At 44.9% G+C, this 19,910-nt stretch overlaps 1 protein-coding gene across 2 annotated transcripts in view; it reads right to left on the reverse strand.

The window, feature by feature from the left end:
- Positions 1-19,910, reverse strand: part of TMTC3 (transmembrane O-mannosyltransferase targeting cadherins 3) — a 140,795-nt gene that overhangs the window by 112,453 nt on the left and 8,432 nt on the right. For both annotated transcript variants that reach the window (XM_040344164.1, XM_040344165.1), the window contains exon 3: positions 16,840-17,060. In XM_040344164.1, coding sequence (XP_040200098.1) covers positions 16,840-17,028 — 189 coding nt within the window. In that variant the 5' untranslated portion in view covers positions 17,029-17,060. The remainder of the gene's footprint in view (positions 1-16,839; positions 17,061-19,910) is intronic.

Consider the following 19,910-nt stretch of genomic DNA (forward strand, 5'->3'; position numbering starts at 1 on the left):
ATTTGGTAAGCTGCAATATAGCTTTTTTTTTTGTTGTTTAATACTTTGTGTGTGTGTTTTTTTTTTTCTTTGTTTAGTTTTTTCTTCCTCCTATTCTTTTCATGGGAAAGAGAATACTTTTTGGATGTGTGGAAATGGTGCATGGAAATCTATTATGTTTTGCCAGAAATGAATAGTAATTGAACTGAACAATGTGCTTACAACTCATTAGACCCTGATGGAATTGGTGGTTGTGTAATATTCAGAAGTTTCTTTACAAGACCAGATGCTGTATAATCCATTGCTCTTTGGCTTGTCACAAATGACTACCCAATTACTTCGAAATAATGGTTTATTGTTTTTTATTCCAGAGATTCAGCTTCATCTTATGAATCTGTTCATGCTATACTGAACCACAGCATCTTCCAAAACATAAAAATAAACGTTTTAAGCATTTGAGGCCTAAACACATTGATGGAAACTTGAGTGTGTTCCATGGAAAACCATGGAGGTTCTCATAACCTCTGATCTTTCCAAACCGTTTTCAGATGCGAATGTAAACTATCGCTGTTCCAATTTTAAAGCCTCCAAACAATTATGCACTGTCTACATGGAGTGAGAATTAATTAGTCTTTAGTGTAAAAATGTAAGATAATATGAACAGTAAAAAGGAAACTTCTTTATAAAAAAAAAAAAGTGAAATACAAACGCAACCATCCAGTATACGTATTGCAAATTGATTCGATTTGTTTACTATGGAAGTCATCTACATATGATTGCATCAAAGAGGGTAGCATGCTTCAGGGCAAAGCTGTGACCTCAACCTGGACAAAGCTATGATATCGCCATGTACAAATTAATGGACGTTTAACGAGTTATTTTGCTGCTCATCGAGCATATAAAAGATGATTCTTCAGGGTTATATGCAGTCTTCATTAAACAGCTTTCATTTTTCACAGTTTTATAATTTGGTTCTCGAGCTTGGCTTCTCCAACACCCCTTTCACACTGGGCGCTTTTCAGGGGTTTGCGCGCCTGTAAAGGGCCTGAAAAGCTCCTCTCAAGCCACCCCAGTGTGAAAGCTTGAGTGCTTTTATACTGGGGTGGTGCGCTTGCACAGGGATAAAATTCCTCAAAGCAGCTTCTTTGGGGCGCTGCATACACCGCTCCCAAAACGCCATGCACATAGAAATGAACTGAACCACCTGCAAAGTGCTTCGGGCAGCACTGCAGCGTGGGCACTTTTAACCTTTCAGCCTCTAACGGGGGTTAAACGCCCCCTGCTAGTGAAGAAGGAAAATCACCGCTCAAGGTGGGTCTGCTATAGGGTCATACACAGGTGTAGGATTCCAAGGGTGCTGGCAGTGCACTAGGCAAGCATTGGCGTAAAATGAAGGATGGATGGCCGCACTCCAAACCAAACAGGTTGTCTTTATTTAAACGAACAGCAAAAACATACCAGATCACAGCAACAGAAACAGGAGGATAACCGACGTTTCGCACTGACTTAGTGCTTATTCATGGCTAACATGCATTAAGACTGTTTAGTATATATAGAGATCAAAAGCTGACATGTGACCTGATTGAATGATTGGCTGGAGGTGGCCCGCAATCACTGGACACACCAGAAGCCAATATCAGGTCACAGACTGCTGGTGCATACCAAAAGGGAAAAAAGGAAAACTTTTTTTTAAAAGAAAAACAAAATATAAATAAACCAAAATCCAAGGTGCCAAAAGTACAAACATAATCCACATAAATATATATCTGGACTAGGTATGTTTAAGTGAATAAACAAACATAGAGCAATTAAATACCATCAAACACTTATACAAAACAATATATATCAATAAGGTATAACAAAGAATTAGATTCATTGTGAGTGTGAAATAAGAGTAAATATAAATGTATGGATGGTGAGGTGCCGTCTCTAAAGTTGCCACATTGGCGACAAGCGCCAGGAGGTGTGTGTATATATCGGGAGTCAGTCTGCATGAGTGTATGAGCTCAAGAATCAATGGCTGCAATGGTAAATCCATATAGCAGACTCTCGTCCCGATAATAGGTCAAAATTAAAGGAGGTGTATTGTAGATCATCCTATTATCTATCAAAAACCAGAGAGAAGAAAACCGAATAATATGTGAGAATGTGGAAATGCGGAGTACTACACTCTGTAAGACGTAGTAAAGATGCAGTGCACATTTATTATTTATATAAGTAAAAAAGATCTTTTAAAAGGTGAAATGCTCAATGAAGAAGTGTAAAGCGGTCGAAGACCGTGATGTGAAGTTCTAAAGAAACACAAGTGGAGGACATGTGAAAGGAAACAATTGTGACATATGCCAAAGTGTAAAAATGGATATCCGGGAACTAAATAGTTTCCTAAAAAAATATATATGTGACCTACAGATGTCTCATAGTACAAAACCCTATGGGGATGAGATTCCATATTGCAAAAAAAAAAAAAAAAAAATGCATGGAGACATTGAATACTGAGGTTGTCTGTGTCTGCATATTAGTTAATGCACAAGTCCTGTCGTATGCAATTGATAAAAAAAAGGGGGAGGGGGAGAAGGAGACAAATGTCATGGAAACACAAACCCGGGCTAGACACTGAAAAAATCATAATCTGCCGCAATAGGCATCATGACTTGAGGACATTGCCCATACGGGTATGCAAATGTTGAAAATGCATTATTACCGTGAACTAAATCTGGAAGCAATGTCGCATAGCATGAATACAGGCTTAAAGGAACACTAAAGGTTCGTTTTTTATTAGATCAATTGATTGCTGTAAGCTAGAGCACTAAAATATCACTTGCCTCGTTTTTCCTTTTGACCTCTAAAATACAGTAATCCAGGTTTCCTGTCTCTCCTCTTCTTGCTTTCCACCAGCATCTGAGCCGTTTTGCATGGTGGAAAGCAGAATGTGCTCACCCCCTCCCTATGACTACAGCCCTGCGTGAAGATGCTCTCTTATCCCTCACAGGCATGGAGGCTAAGCCTAACTGTAGTTCCCATTAGGCCGTGATGTAGCAAGAATGAATGTGCACCGCAAACCAGGAAGTCAGTGAGAATAATGATTCAGGAGTGCTGGAGGTGAATAAAACAGCTCGATTTCAACAGGTATCAAACTAGTTATAATGCAAAACATTACTTTTTACTTTATCAGCTACTGTCAGACTTTAATTTATGAGGAAAATATTTTTGTCTTTACAACCCCTTTAAGATACAAAATATATGTGAATATATAAGTATAGAACCAGATGCTCTGGCTATAATGTAAAGAGTGGCTATAGATACATGGGTGATAACCAATATATCTTGCCGACCTAATATTCATGTAGGTAAAGGAAAAAAGAAAGGAGAAAAATATATATGCCTGTAGAATGAAAAGTATAGCCGGGTTTGTGAACCTGGGTAAACCATGACATGAGCTCCGGCGAGATATGTCTTGGGTAAAATTGATTGAATATGTGCATGCGTATGTGTGCAGATGTATCAAGTAATAAAATTTAGCTGCACATGCATATATACAAAAAGATCTATATAAAAAAGAAAAAAAAAAACAAAAAAAAGAAAAATGCATGGAACAGGGTCCGCAGAGAGCGCGTAGTCGTTTAAGGCTATTATCGCATTGGCAATGGATGTGTGTTAATTGGTTAAGGGGTATATATATGAGACGGACATCTCTAATGCTGTATATAACACATCAATTGCTACCGTTTCCGTTGACAACTAGTTAGTCTCATCAATTCTTAAATTGCAAGTGTATGCACAAAGATAAAAAAGAGATAATAGCCAACCAAACGTGAACATATGAAAGCGCGCTGGATGTGGACACTGTAAAGCAGGGCCCCTTAAAAAATAATAATACTCTGTAAAAATGGCCAATTTATGTAATAACATAAGGCACTATATATTTGTGTTAGGGGCGTATTGAAAACAAACATGATAAAAACAGAGAAATTGGTTAAAATAAAAAGGAGTAAACAGACGAAATTGGGGATGTTTAGAAAAATACTTGGTATGAGTGCACTATGTGGCTTGCGAGTGTGTATGGTCAGAGAAAAGCATCGAATAGCTCGAAGATGGTTTTTGGAGCACTTAATGTAGGCATTGTGGACGAAAATTAATCATAATGCATAGTCACTGTCAAAACGATATAGGGTGTAATGAGTATAGTACCCTAATCATAATAATAGGAAATGTCCCATTGAAAATTTAACCCCTCAGGCATTCTAGTGCCTAAAAGAAAAAGCCAAAAAATTTCTCGTCGGCAGAGCAAGCGGAATTTATCTCCCCCCCTCACTGGGCGGGTGATTTTCTCCATGCCTTGTATATGCAGGCTAGAGACATCTTTATGATGAACCAGGTTCCAGTGTTTTGCTACATTTGTATTATTATCTTGGCTGATATCATAAAGATGGTCTCTAAGCCTGTCTTTCAACCATCTGATCGTGCGGCCCACATATTGAACATGACATAATTCACAGCTAATGACATAAACTACATGTGCAGTGTTGCAGTTAATGAACTGCTTAATATCATGGTTCTTGTTCATTGAGTGGGAATGCACTGATGGTCCGGTTGTAATGTGTTTGCAATACCTACAACCCCCCACTCCACATCTAAAAGTGCCTTTAAATGTAAGCCAATTGTCTCCACTCGGCCTGCTGAGAAACAAACTTGGGGACAAAATGCTGCCTAGGGACGGGGCCCTCCTACTGACCGTCTTAACCCCTTGTGTCAGAATCGACTGATAAGTGGTGTCATTAAACAAGACCGGAAGGTATTTGTTAATGATATTTTTAATGCCATTAAATTCTGGACTGTAAGGTGTGGAAAAGATGGGGATGGCATCATTGAAGGATGATACTTTGTTGTGCCGTTTGTTATCAAACAAAGATGATCTAGGAATGGAGTTGACTCTAGAAAGTGCCCTATTGATGGTCTTGGCAAGGTATCCTCTATCTTTAAATCTGGACACCATATCAGAAGATTCCCGAGTAAAATCATCCGTATTGCTACACAGGCGTTTCAGTCTAAGGAATTGCCCAAAAGGGATTCCTCTGATGGTGTGCTGGGGGTGGGAAGAGTCCGCACGTAGAAGAGTATTACCCGCCGTGTCTTTTCTAAACAAGCTGGTAGAGATGAAGCCATCGGTACCGGTGAGCCCGACGTCCAGAAAATCAATTGTGGTGGGCTGCAAATTACCAGTAAAGCGCAAATTAAGGCTGTTGTCATTAAGATACAGTAACCACATGTCCAGGCTGACAGACTCACCGGAACAGATGAACAGCAAGTCGTCAATGTAACGACAGTAAAACACGGTGTCTCGCCGACGGGGACTATCGCATCCAAAGATGCGGGACCTCTCCCACCATCCCATATAGAGATTGGCCAGGGAGGGGGGAGAACTTGGCTCCCATGGAGGCCCGGCATCTTTGGAGGTAATAGTCCCCATCGAACATAAAAAAGTTGTGCGTGAGTAAATATTCTAGTGACAGAATAATAAAATTCCTCTAATGCTAATGAGAACTTACATGACTCCCTCAAGAAATAGCCTACAGCTTGGAGACCTAAGTGATGCGGAATGCAGGAGTACAAACTCGCCACATCGCAACTGATCCACTTGTAGTGTTCTTCCCACGGAAAACTATTGAATTTCTGGAGGAGTTGTTGAGTGTCACGTAGGAAGCCGGGAAGCTCAGCTACCAAGGGTTGCAGTTGACCGTCAACCCATTCACCCAGTCTCTCATTTAGTGACCCAATTCCTGCCACAATAGGTCTCCCTATTAAAGGGTTTAACCCCTTGTGTGTCTTTGGTAAATGATGAAAGCCTGAAGAGTACAGCTATAACAGCGGTAAAGCGCGGCTAAACTGCTAACTTACGTCATAATCGCGGCGACGGCGCGACACGTCATCGCCAGAGGATTTTGGCGCGGATTTCAATGCGATGGTGTGTACACTCCATCGCATAGAAATCCGCGGAAATCCTTGAGAGGATTTATCCGTGGAAACGGTCCGCTGGACCGTCTCCGCGGATAAATCCTCCCGTGTGTATGGGGCCTTAGAATGTGGGTACGAGTAGATTTAGAGATGGTTGGTTTGTTTTAGGCTGAAATTCCACTTTAAGTGCTCGTTCACATAAATTATATAGGAGTTTTATCATGTAAATTAACTGCAGGTTAACTGCTTACGGACCAGCCGCCGTAATTATACTGCCTTTTTTTTCCACACCTTCCTGCCCAGGATAATTTTCAGCGCTGTTACTTAACAGACAATTGCGCGGTCATGCTTCATTGAACCCAAACTAGATTTTTATAATTTTCTTCCCACAAATGGAGCTTTTTTTGGTGGTATTTGATCACCTCTGCGGTTTTTATTTTTTGCTAAACAAATAAAAAAAGAAGGCCAACAAAATAAACACGTTTCTTCGTTTCGGTTATAAAAAAGGGATTTTTAATACAGCTTACCTGTAAAATCCTTTTCTTGGAGTACATCACGGGACACAGAGCGGCATATTCATTACTAGTGGGTTATATGGATTACCTTCAGGTGATGGACACTGGCAATCTCAAACAGGAAGTGCCCCTCCCTATATAACCCCCTCCCATAGGAGGAGTACCTCAGTTTTGTAGCAAGCAGTATGCCTCCCAAAATGGTCCCCATAAGAGGGGTGTGAGCTCTGTGTCCCGTGATGTACTCCAAGAAAAGGATTTTACAGGTAAGCTGTATTAAAAATCCCTTTTTCTTTCTCGTACATCACGGGACACAGAGCGGCATATTCATTACTAGTGGGATGTCCCAAAGCAATGCTTACAATGAGGGGAGGGAGACATCTTCCCAAGACAAAAGGATTTAATTTAGAGATATACTCAAATCATAATAAATCCAACTTAGTTGAGAAAAATAAATTTAAATTTTACTCAAAAGGGAGCCCCCGGAATCCGAGGGTCTCAAACTGCAGCCCGCAGCACTGCCTGCCCAAAGGCTGCATCAGTATTCCTTCTTACGTCCAACTGGTAGAACCTTGTAAACGTGTGGACAGAAGACCAGGTTGCCGCCTTGCAAACTTGAGCCATAGAGATCTGGTGGTGTGCTGCCCAGGAGGCGCCCATGGCCCTAGTAGAATGAGCCTTTAATGATAACGGAGGAGGCAACCCCTTCAAGCCGTAGGCCTGAGTGATTAACTGTTTAATCCACCTCGAGATGGTGGATTTTGCAGTTGCCTGCCCCTTCTTGGGCCCATCCGGTAAAATGAACAACACATCTGTTTTCCGGATCTTCTCTGTAGCTTTAAGATAGGCCTTCATGGCCCTGACAATATCCAAGGTATGCAGCAACCCTTCCTTTCTGGAAGTAGGTTTAGGAAAGAAGGATGGTAATACCAAATCCTGGTTTAGATGAAAACTGGATATAACCTTTGGTAGGAAGGAAGGATGAGGGCGGAGAACGACCTTGTCCTTATGTAAAATAAGATATGGTTCCTTACAGGATAAGGCTGCCAGTTCCGATACTCTTCTGGCGGAAACTATGGCGACCAAAAATACTAACTTCCTTGTCAGTAAAACCAAAGGAATTTCAGCCAACGGCTCAAAAGGTTGTTTCTGTAAACTTGACAGAACAAGATTTAAATCCCACGGACAAAGCAGGGATTTAACTGGAGGATTAATACGCAAGACCCCTTGCATGAAGGTCTTAACCAGCGAGTGGGTGGCCAGCGGCCGCTGAAACCATACTGACAAAGCTGAAATCTGTCCTTTGATTGTGCTTAATGCCAGTCCTCTACCCACTCCTAGCTGGAGAAAACTTAATACTCTATCGATGGTAAACTTACGAGAAAGCCATAACTTGGACTCACACCAGCCTACATAGGCCTTTTCAGACCCTGTAATAAATCACCCTAGAGACCGGTTTCCTGGCTCTGATTAGGGTAGAGATTACTTTCTGAGACAGACCTCTACCCCTGAGAATCAGGGATTCAGCTTCCAGGCCGTCAAATTTAGATGCCGTAAGGCAGGGTGGAGGATCGGACCTTGCGATAGCAGTACTGGCCGTAGAGGAAGAGTCCAAGGGTCTCCCACTACCATCCTTAGGATTAGTGAATACCATGCCCTTCTGGGCCATGCTGGAGCTACCAGGAAGACTGGTATGTACTCCACCCTGATCCTGCGCAGCAGGCGGGGTAGTAACTGGAGCGGGGAAAATGCATAAAGAAGTTTGAACTGATGCCAAGGGCAAACTAACGCATCGGTTCCGCAGGCCCTGGGATCCCTTGTGCGGGACATGAACCTGTCTAGCTTATTGTTCAGTCTCGATGCCATGATATCCACGTCCGGCACTCCCCATTTCTGGCAGAGTGTCTGAAAGACCTGTGGATGCAGAGACCACTCCCCCGGCAACAGAGTCTGGCGACTTAAGAAGTCCGCCTGTAGGTTGTCGACTCCGGGAATGAATATAGCCGATATGCAGGGCACATGGGCTTCTGCCCACAAGAAAATCAAGCTCACTTCTTTCTGAGCGGCTTGACTCTTGGTTCCCCCTTGGTGATTTATATATATGCCACCGCCGTGGCATTGTCCGATTGTATTTTCACCGGGAACCCTTGTAGTTTGGACGTCCAAGCCCTGAGGGCTAGTCGAGCAGCTCTGAGCTCCAAGATATTGATGGGCAACTGCTTCTCTGCCGCTGCCCAAGAGCCCTGGCGAGTGCAACCATCCAAAATTGCTCCCCAGCCCATCAGGCTGGCGTCTGTGGTTACTATCTTCCAGGTCACAGGACTGAAAGTCTTTCCCTTCAGGAGATTCTGAGGGTTTAACCACCAAGCTAGACTTTGCCGCACTCTTGGTGAGAGTGGCCAAGGAATTTCTAAGGCCTGAGGCCTCTTGCTCCAGGCTGACAGGATGGCTGCCTGCAGGATGCGAGTGTGGCCCTGAGCGTACGGAACCGCCTCGAATGTGGCCACCATCTTGCCTAGTAGCCGCATACATAGGCGAACAGTTGGCCTTCTCTTGCTTAGAACCATTTGTATTAGCTCTTTGATGGCCTTTAATAGGGGTAGAAACACTCTCTGTTGTTCTGTATCCAATCTCATGCCGAGACAATCCAGCTGCCTTGTGGGCAGGAATGCTGACTTGTCTCGATTTAGGACCCAGCCGAACCTCTCGAGGTACTGAACCGTGAGGGCCACTGCTCTTTCCAGGCCAGGAGACGAATGGTCTACGACCAAGTGGTCGTCCAGGTAAGCCAGGACCGTGACCCCCTGGATCCTTAGATTGGCTAGGATTGGGGCTAGGACCTTCGTGAATACCCGGGGGGCCGTAGCCAACCCGAAGGGGAGCGCCACAAATTGGAAATGATGCCGAGCCACCGAGAAGCATAGAAATACTTGATGTGGCTGAAAAATTGGCACATGAAGGTAAGCATCCTTTATGTCCATGGACGCCCTGAAGTCGTCCTTCTGGAGCACGGCGACAGCTGACCGAATAGTTTCCATCCGGAATGAGCGGACCTTTAGATACGCATTTACTCCCTTTAAGTCCAAAATTGGCCTGACATCGCCGTTGGGCTTTGGGATGATAAACAGGTTGGAGTAGAACCCCAATCCCTGTTCCCGGACTGGTACTAATACTATCACCTTCTGGCATAGCAGATGATTCAATGCCGCCATCAATGCGGCTCCTTTCACAGGGTCGCCTGGTACTCTTGACTCCTGGTAATGAGGAGGAGGGAATTTTAGAAATTCTAGCTTGTAGCCCGTGGTCACGGAAGACCGTACCCAGCAGTCGGGAATGGTGGCCTCCCAAACCTCTGCAAAGAGACGCAGCCTTCCCCCCACCATCGTGGGTGGGGGCGCCCCTTCATAGGGCCGACTTGGGGGCTGGCTTCGCAGGCTTGCGGTACCACTGCTTCTTGCCCCCAGTGGCTTGGCCCTGCGGCTTATTGTTAATGCCTGATCTTGCAGGAGGCCGTCGATACTGTTTGGTATTAGAGGGCCCCTGCCCGGGGAGGGCTGGCGCCTAAATGCGGGCCCTCGGGCCTTCTTCTTGACTGGCAAGAGAGTGCTTTTGCCGCTTGATATAGTCTGAATATATCTATCCAAGTCTTCTCCGAAGAGACGTCCTCCATGGAAGGGAACCCTACCAGGAGTTTTTTGCACGGGGGCTCAGCCTCCCAATTCTTCAACCATAAGAGCCTTCTCATATGGATTAGAAATAAGGATAAACGTGACGCCTGCTGGATGGAGTCCTTGATAGCATCCACCGTAAAGCGTATAGCCCTGGGAATATCCAAAATTCCTCTGCCTGCTGGGCAGGGATAAGTTTAAGCATTTGCTTAGTCTTATCTGATAATGCTTGGGCCACTCCAATAGCAGCCACAGCGGGCTGAACTATCGCCCCTGCTGAAGTAAAGGAGGCCTTAAGTAATGTTTCCAAGCGTTTATCAACCGGATCCCTAAACACCTGCAAGTTTTCTACAGGACAAGTTAAAGATCTGTTCACACATGAGATGGCTGCGTCCACAGTAGGGACAGCCCATCTCTTTGAAAACTCTTCCTCTAAGGGTTACCTGTCTGGCTTAGCCCAGTCCTGAAAAATCAGGTCCTTTAACAAAGGATGTACCGGGAATACCAAATTGGCTTGGGGCGCTTTCAGGGAGCCCAATGAGGATACCGCGGAGGCCAGAGGCTGAGGCACAGGTATCTTAAAAGCCAACCGCACCATATCCGTTAGGGACTGAACCCACAGTCTTTCTGCGTGAGAAGCTGAAAAAGGTTCCTCTATTGTAGAATCCTCAGAACCTAAATGGTCAAGGTGATCCTGACCTCCCTCTGTCTGGTCTCCTTGATCCTCCAATTCGTCAGTCGGAGAGGATATCCTCCTCCAGAGACTCAGACCTGGGAGACGGGGATCTAACCCGCTTCTTCCCTGCCAAAGATGCCGTAATTAGAGCGGCCATCCTCCTTTCCAATCCACCCAAGATGGAGGCTAACATCTCTTCCGTTACATAGGAAGGAGCTGGTTGAGTAGGGCCAGCCATAGCACCTAGCAACCCTGATGGCTCACCTAGGACAACAACTTCCGGGCATTCCGGAGTAGTAGGGGCCACTAGATTTTGGATATCCTCAGAGCCCGATGAAGAACCTTTTGGTTTTTTAACCGTTTTAGCGTTCTTAGCGCTACCTGCACCCTTAGGAGCCATAATATACAAATTCTGAGGCACTCCGCTAGTATACAACTGACTAATAGCTGGAGAAAATACACATATAATCAAATAAATGTGAAACAATAGGATAGGGTAATGTTAGAGGGACTCCAAACCTCCCATAACCTATAAAAAGGGAAAATCAATACTGAGCCCCAAGGGCTTCAACCAGAAAAAAACTTTTTTTTTTTTTTTTGTCTGGTATTGACCCCCTAATGCTGGGCTAGGTGAGCACCCTACTTGTTCAAAGGCGCTGCTTAGTACACAGGCTTGAATGCAAACTTTTAAGCCAGAGGCTCCTTAGTAAGGTGTACTTCCCACAACTGCCACCGGGTGTCACTGTGCCAGAAAGCTCTGTCAAACCTTCCTATGCTGTAGCCAGCATCGCTGCTCCGTGTCCCCTCACAGCCTTTACAGACTGAACAGCCCTCCAGGATTTATCCTCCCTGTGTGCAGGGGGGAGGAGCCGTCCGGCGTCAACCGCCCCCTCCCCGCGTCGTCGCCGCAAGCGAGCGCACAGATAAGTAAAAGCGCGCGCGCGTCAAACGCCGCTAGGGGAAGCAGGAAGCCATGTGGAAAGGAGACAGCAGGACCCTAGACGCTGGAGCAGCAGACACAGGTAAAAGGGAAGCTTTAAACTGTCTCCCTAATGGTATGGTTCCTTCTCTGTGGAACACCCTGCCCAAAAAAAGGCCCTCCTTGTGACAGAAGCAGCAGCAGCCTACTAGCCCAGCCAGGGGAACTATACCTGGGTGTTTTGAGCCATCCCGTTTGAAAACTTTGTGGTTCTCCTTTGCCCATGCACAGAGGCATAAATAGGCTGCCCAAGAATCCCCTGTAGGAAGCCTACTGACAAACCAAGTTCCGTAGGCCCCCTGCTTACCTTTCCACGCCGCAGGGTATTGCTCTGCAAGAGGCCCAATCTTCACCCTTCACCGTGGGTATGGTCATAGACCTTCAGGGACTGGGGTCTTAAAAGAACACCACAACCTGGACCTATACAGCACCACTGGCAACAGGTATTCTCTAGGTTAGAAACCAGACCTGGAACCCAGGGTCCAGCCCTCCAAGGAGAGGCATTATAGGCAAAACCCCATCCACGAATTGGGGCCCGGGTACCGTCCACTTTGGCTATGAAGCACCTTGGACGGATCCGGTCAGCTGGCCCTGGTCCCAAGGACTACTACAGGCACAGCCTCAACGTGCACCAACACCTAAGACACTGGCGAAAAAACTGAGGTACTCCTCCTATGGGAGGGGGTTATATAGGGAGGGGCACTTCCTGTTTGAGATTGCCAGTGTCCATCACCTGAAGGTACTCCATATAACCCACTAGTAATGAATATGCCGCTCTGTGTCCCGTGATGTACGAGAAAGAAATTGTGTAAATAAGTAAGTTTTCGCCTTTATTGGATGGGCACTTATGGGCGACACTGATAAGCATCACTGGTGGCACTGGCAGGCATTTTTAATGGGCACCGATTGGCATATCCCTGGTGGTCTAGGGTGGCATACCTGGTGGTCCTGGGCATGCAGCAGCGGGGGCTGTGCTGACCCCTACCCCCTTTCAGGAGAGGCGCTGAGCGGCTCTTCTCTACTCAGACTCTTCCCGTTTACATTGTGATCAGCCGTGATTGGACACGACTGATAACAACATGTTAAAGAGCCTGTTGGAGGCTCTTTACCGAGGTTGGTGTAGCGGTGTGTCAGACTGACACGCTGCACCACCGATCGCCGTGCAGCATGACCCCATGGGAGCTGGCAGTTATCCTGCTGGACGTCGTAACGCCCAGTCAGGGTAACTAAACCACCGCCTGGCCGTCGTTCTGCTATAGGCTGGACAGGAAGTGGTTAAAGTGGAAGTAAACCCTCCTATCCTTTTCAGCCAAGGAAGCTTCCATCTTAGCCTTTGCTTCATCATAATCTGCCATGGCGCTGCACATGTGATCAGTTACGACTCTAGCCATTGGATGGTTTGACAGTTTGGTTGAAAGTTACATTACCAGCACATGCCAGGAATGTAACACTTTTTTTTTTAAAAACAGGTTTACTTCCACTTTCAATACCTGGTTCCTCGTTCAATCTGGCGCTGTGCCCATCTGCATCAGTGTTCTCCTCCCTCCTCACACAAAAAACACAGAGGCAGCAGTAAAAACCACTGGCTCCCACTGCGGTCAATCAAATCCTGTGAGAAGGCCGAGCCTGCCCCACTCAGAAGTTGCAGCAAGAGTCAATTTCTCCTTTTGGGATAAAGGTTTTAACCAAATAATGAAAAGCCGACAGTTTTAAGTCCCCTGTCAGTGTTAAATGGTTTGTCTGAATCCTCTGTTACTTTGTCTGGACAGAAAGCAGAACTAAAGGCATTTTACTTACCTCCTCTCTAAGGCCACTTTCACACTGATGCGCTTCTAAACTGACAGTAAAAACACTGAGCGCTTTGCATTCATTTCAATGGAGAGGGGAGTTTTTCACAGCCCTGCCAGCAAACTGCCCCTGTGTGAAAGCATTCATTGATTTGAATGGAAATAGGTTTTCCTGAGCTTTTTAGTCGCTGTTTTTAGCATGAAAGCACCTGAAAAGCGCCTCAGTGTGAAAGTGGTCTAATGGACTTTATCCTTGATTTGTATCTTATGATCTGGCCAGGAAGTGTATTTTTTTTTAATTTAACAGACCAAGCAATCCAGACAAAGTGGCAGCTAAGGGGTTGAGACAAACCATTTACAACCGACAGGAGTACTTCCAATAGTCAGCTTTTAATAAAAAAAAAAAAAAGAAACACCTATTAGTTGTAGCAGCTTAAAAGAGTTAGCTGGAGTTTGGCTTCAATTTGTTAGTCAAGGCCATTGAAATGGAAATAGTCTAAAGACTACCCTTCCGCCCAGGCAAACACACTGCTGCTGCTCAAATGTGTCTGCTTTAATACTCCCTGTCTCAGGATCTCTGCATTCTGAATGAAGTGTGTTGCTGGCAGAATCACCAGGTGAAAGAAAAAGAAAAAATATAAAAAAGAAAAAAACTAATGCAGCCACCACATCTAAGGATTGGTAAGCTGCAATATATTTCATTCTGTTTTTGGGTTTAAAGCAGTAATTATCCTAACAAGCTTGCGTGCCCGCTGGGATGGACAGCGATTGGCGGTGCGCTGTGTCCCTGGGACATGGTGCATCACTGATCTCGGTAAAGAGCTGAGATCGCTCTTTTCCCCCCATGTGATCAGCTGTAAACAAGGAAATGTCGGCGTGTGAGAAGAGAGGAGCCGATCAGCAGCAATTCCTCACAGGGGAGAACTGCACAGACAATCAGGGCACTAATCATCAGTGCAGACCCAACTGTGATGCCTTTCAGTGCCCGTCTGTGCCGCCCATCCTGCCTTCTCATCGGTGCTCTTTGTGTCGTCTCATCAGTGCACATTAGTGAAGGAGAAAAAAATACGTCTTTACAAAATTTTATAAACAGAAAATGAAAGAAAAAACATAATTATTTTTTCAAAAATGTTTGGTCTTTAGTTTTTTTTTTGTTTCAGCAAAACACAAAAAAGCCAGTGGTGATTACATACCACCAAAAGAAAGCGGTGTCTCAAAAAAAAAAAAGAAAGAAGTGAGACAGCGCTGAAAGCTGAAAATTGGCCTGGGTAGAAAGGGGGTGAACGTGCCCAGTATTGAAGCGGTTAAATAGGGTGTAACCGATGCAAGGACAAAAGGTTGTCAGCATTGGAGCATTAAGAAGGTGTCTGAGGCCAGGTTCACACCGAGCTGCAGGAATGAAGCGTGCAAGTTCAGATGAACTCACACGATTTCACTCCTGAATGTCATTCCCATTTTGGCCGCAATTTCACAGACATCTGTGCGGGTTTCTGGAAATCGCAAAAAGTAGTACATAAACTACATTTTGAAATTAAGACAGTGCCATTGCCGTCAATTGCTGCCAATTTAACATGTCAAATGGCACCAATGTAAACCAGGGCTAAGTGTGGAGGGAAATCATGGTCCACCTATGTTAGCCGGAGTTTGTTTAAATTTGCGAGATCCCTCTCTGTCCAGCGATGTCCATGAGTGTCTAAGCCAGGGCTCAAAATTTCAAGTCCTGAACTACTAGCCAGGCCTTAAGAGTTACTCGCCACCAGTTGCCCCACCCAAACCCTACCCTGCCCCACCCCTAAATCAGCCCCTTAACATGCCTACGCCTCCCCAGTACATCCCTACCTCCAACGCCTCCCGCAGTACATCCCTACCTCCAATGCCTCCCCCGGTACATCCCTAACTCCAACAACTCCCCTAGTACATGCCTACCTCCAATGCCTAACTCAGTACAACCCTACCTCCAAATCCTTTTCCCAGCATATCTCTGTCTCCAATGCCCCACCCCCCACGACCCACTAGCACACCTCATCGTCTGACCTCCCCTCTCCAAAACACCTATGCCTCCAATCTCCCCCCAATCCTGTACATCTATGCTTTCAATATTCTCCCCAATCCATGATATCTATGCTTTCAATATTCTCCCCAATCCATGATATCTATGCCTCCAATTCCACCACCATTCTATCATACCGTATGATAGATTAGGGGAGTGAAGGTGGAATTGGAGGCATAGATATGATTCAGACCTTCAATGCCACAACCCCCCCCTCCCCATCCATGCTTTCAATATTCTCCCCATCCATGATATCTATGCCTCCAATTCCCCCTCCCCATCCATGATATCTATGCCTCCAATTCCCCCCCCCCATCCAGCACATGCTTGCTCTCAATCCCACCCCTGTTCCTTCCAGCACACATCTTGTTTAATCCCCCATTTCATCAATGCCTCCAGCACACTGTCATTGTTTTTACCATTCTGCAGCCATGGGGGTCAGTCATCACTGCACACTGAGGGTAGAGCATTGTTTGAGCCTGTGGCGGTCCCAGGCGGTGAAGTGCACGGTCTGTGTGTCTGGGCGGGGATGTGCAGAACAGAGGAGGAAGGGGGCAGTCCCAGGCGGCTCTTGCCAGTATAGTGCAGTGCACGGTCTGTGCGTCTGGGCGGGGATGTGCAGCAGAACGGAGGTGGCGAGGGGCGGTCCCATCGGCTCTTTCAAGCTTAATGAACAGCACACTCTGCGAGCCTGGGCGGGGATGTGTGGCAGGAGGTGGAGAGGGGCGGTCCTAGGCGGCTGACATTCATGTGATAGCACAGCCCTGTCATTACTCGCCCTCCTCATTTGTTTACTCGCCAAATGCGAGTAGGCGAGTGCAAATTTTGAGGGCTGGTCTAAGCCATCCGAGAACTCCTTCCAGATTGGCTGAGACACAGCAGTGGCACCAATGGCTCCTGCTGCTGTCAAAGTCAGCTAGCTAATCAGGCGAGAGAGGGGGGCGGAAGCCGGGTCGGGCTCTGTGTCTGAATGTGACTCAGCTCAGGTCCCTCCATAGCAAGTTGCTTGCTGCGGGGCTCCGAACAGGAGGGAGGGGCCAGGAGCACATAAGGGGACCAGAGAAGAGGAGGATTGGGGCTGTTCTGTGCAAATCCACTACACAGAGCAGGCAAGTATAACAAGTCCCCCCCCCCCCCCTATAAAAATATTAAAGACTTAATCATTAACTTTAGTCCCATTACATGCATTCAAACTGACAAGTACAAAATTGTAAAAACATTTAAAAAATCACTTGCCTCTGACATTGGTGTCCCCCAGAAGTCATTTTGGAAGAGCTTTTTAATTGGTGTTGAAGGATGCAGATCTTTATTATCCAAAATTGCAGACACATCATCAAAAACAAAACCGCAATAAATACTGTTCCAATAGCATGCTACCACGACACATAATAAAATCCCAACTTCCATTAATTTGATCTTCGCCATATTCCTATAAGATGTCTGTTAGACTTCAGTTACTGCAAGAAAAGAACATTTTATTTTTATTCAAATGTATATGCATAAAACTGTATTTAGGCATATTTACAGTTTACTGTTCATCACAGATATGGTGATCAAATGAGTTCATTCAAGAAAACATAAACGGCATGCACACCAGAGCTGCATTTAGATATCTTGCTGCACAAATGAATAAAAAGCTCTGTCTTTTTTTGTAGAAGCTGCAATCATGTGATTATTTTAGTTTAACAAAAAAGCTAAAACATAAATAAAAAAATATATAATAAAAAAAAAAAAAGAGAAAGAATTCTTGAATAAGCTAGACATCTTTGCGACAGAAAGAAAACAACAGGCGCCACTTAGAAAAGGACTGTAAACTTTAAAATGTATAAACAGCATCAAGTTACTTACATAGAAGTTACTGTATTTAGGCATAAAGATGGTGTCCATAGAACAGACATTAAAAGTTTACAGTCTTTTCTAAGTGGCGCCTGTTGTTGTTTTCTTTCCGTTACATGTTTGGAGTTTGGCTTCAGCTCCCTGCACAAGGCTGCCCAGATCCTACAGACTGTCATCTCACGTCAGAGCCTGGTGCTCAAAGGACTTTTTACTTGACATGTGTTATATCTTCTAACTGCAGCGTGCGCCATTACTGTGTATATTTTATTTTTATACACATCTTTGCGGGCCAGTACAAAAAAAAAAAAAAGAAAAGAAAAAGGGGACACTACTTACCTGCTCTATGATATTTCACAAAGCTATCCTCCCCTCCGCTTTGGCAACACCCCATCAGTGCCGTCAGCTTCTTCATCCTAGGGTGCCATCTTAGCAAGCTGGGGGGGGGGGGGGGGCACACGTATGGGTGCGTTCCCAATCACTTGCCGGAACAGCATTGAATTGGTGAAAGGACACAGGTACGTGTTTAGGGGTAGGGGGTTACCTTAAAGCAGAGGTTCACCCTAAAACAATTATATACCATTCCATCCAGCATACTGGCGACATGTACAGTATGCTGCTTTTTTTTTTCCCCGCTGTACATACCATTTTATACTTTTTCTTTTCTGACTCCCGCAGGAAATAGGCGTTCCTATGAAGAGGCGTAGATGATTGACGTGCGGATTAGGGGCGTCACACGTTCCGAAAATAGCCGGACTGGGACTATACGGCGCACAGACCAGGAGCCGTGTAGAGCTGACTGCGCAGGCGCCGTATATAGCCGAGTCCCAGTTTGGCTATTTTCGGAACGCGTGATGCGCCTTATCCGCACGTCAATCATCTACGCCTCTTCATAGGAACACCTATAACCCGCGGGAGTCTGAAAAGAAAAAGGAAGTATAAAACGGTATGTACAGCGGTAGTATGCTGGATGGAATGGTATATAATTGTTTTAGGGTGAACCTAAAGTAAAAAAAACAAACAAAAAAAAAAAAAAAACACCTTTTGTGTTTAGAACAAAAAACATGTGGCCCTTGCCTCGATCAGGAGAAAAAAAAAAAAAAAGTCACATAACAATAAAAGCAGTGCAGCGCAACCTAAAATGTAAATATAAACACTAATAAAAAATGTCCATGAGAAGAAACAGTCCACAAGCGATTGTGAAAAGGCACAATGAAAATGACGGCATGCAATGTGGATCAAACGTGGCCAGAAATCCCTCCACCGCACACAGAGTGGCCTCTCACCTCACTGATTCGACCTATAATAGGTCACATGGCATGCAACTCATTCCCAGTATAACTACTTAGAACATACCAAAAGGTATCGATCAAGCTCCTGAGCTTTGTCTCCAACATGCATATGAAACATAAATGAAGACAATCTAGTGCTCTCTGTATAAGAAGTGTTTAATTGCAAAGATAAAACAAAAGCGAAACTACTCACAAAAGATGGCACTCAGACGCGAGTGCTTACAAACAGCAAAGAAAACAATTGCAACAGTGATGGCTGTGGGTGAAGTGTCATGACTCCTCCCCCTCGTACGCGTTACGTCCGTAGGCGGGACTTCATCAGCGCAAGGTAGGATGACACAAAGCCTACTACCAAGAGGAAATGAATAGGCTATTGAATGATCAAAACACCTATTATTGAATGGTGACCCTATGGTTAAATTCAAAAACGAATTGCATTCCTTCATAGAGGCAGGTAAAAATGAGGGTATTCTCAATACTAAGGAAGCTGCTTATCTGGATCCTTTTCATTGTCGTACACCAATCAATAATTTTTTACCTAAGCTTCAGAAAAACTCTGAACGACCTCCTGGCCGTCCAATTGTTAATGGTATTGATTCTGTGTCCTCACGGTTGGGTCAATATTTAGATTTCTTTTTGCAGCCTTTGGTTTGCAAGATGGAGGCCTATCTTCGTGACACAAAGCAGATCATACAGATCCTTGACACCCTTTCATGCACGTCCAATACTATATTGATCACCGCTGATGTGGGATTACTGTATACTATTATCAACCATGATGCAGCTTTAGCCTCTGTAAGATGGGCTTTAGCAGAGATGGACCTTAGTGCTAAACATGTCCAATTCTTGTTGGATAGTTTAAAGTTTTGTCTTTTAAAGAATTATTTTTGGTTTGATAGGGGATTATTATTTACAGCAAGTTGGCGTTGCGATGGGTGCTCGTTTTGCTCCCAGTGTGGCCAACTTGTTCATGGCCCACTGGGAGGAAGATGTAGTTTTTCGTGATAGACCACCACAGTTATGCTGTTATAAGAGGTATATCGACGATCTTGTGATGATCTGGGAGGGTGATATGCCTAGTCTCCAGCTCTTCATGGATAAACTTAATGGTAATAAATAAAAATATTACATTAACTTGGACCATTGATTATAACCAAATCTTTTTTAAAAATTTCTAAATCT

Source organism: Rana temporaria, chromosome 3 (assembly GCF_905171775.1).
Source record: "Rana temporaria chromosome 3, aRanTem1.1, whole genome shotgun sequence".
Taxonomy (NCBI): Eukaryota; Metazoa; Chordata; class Amphibia; order Anura; family Ranidae; genus Rana; species Rana temporaria.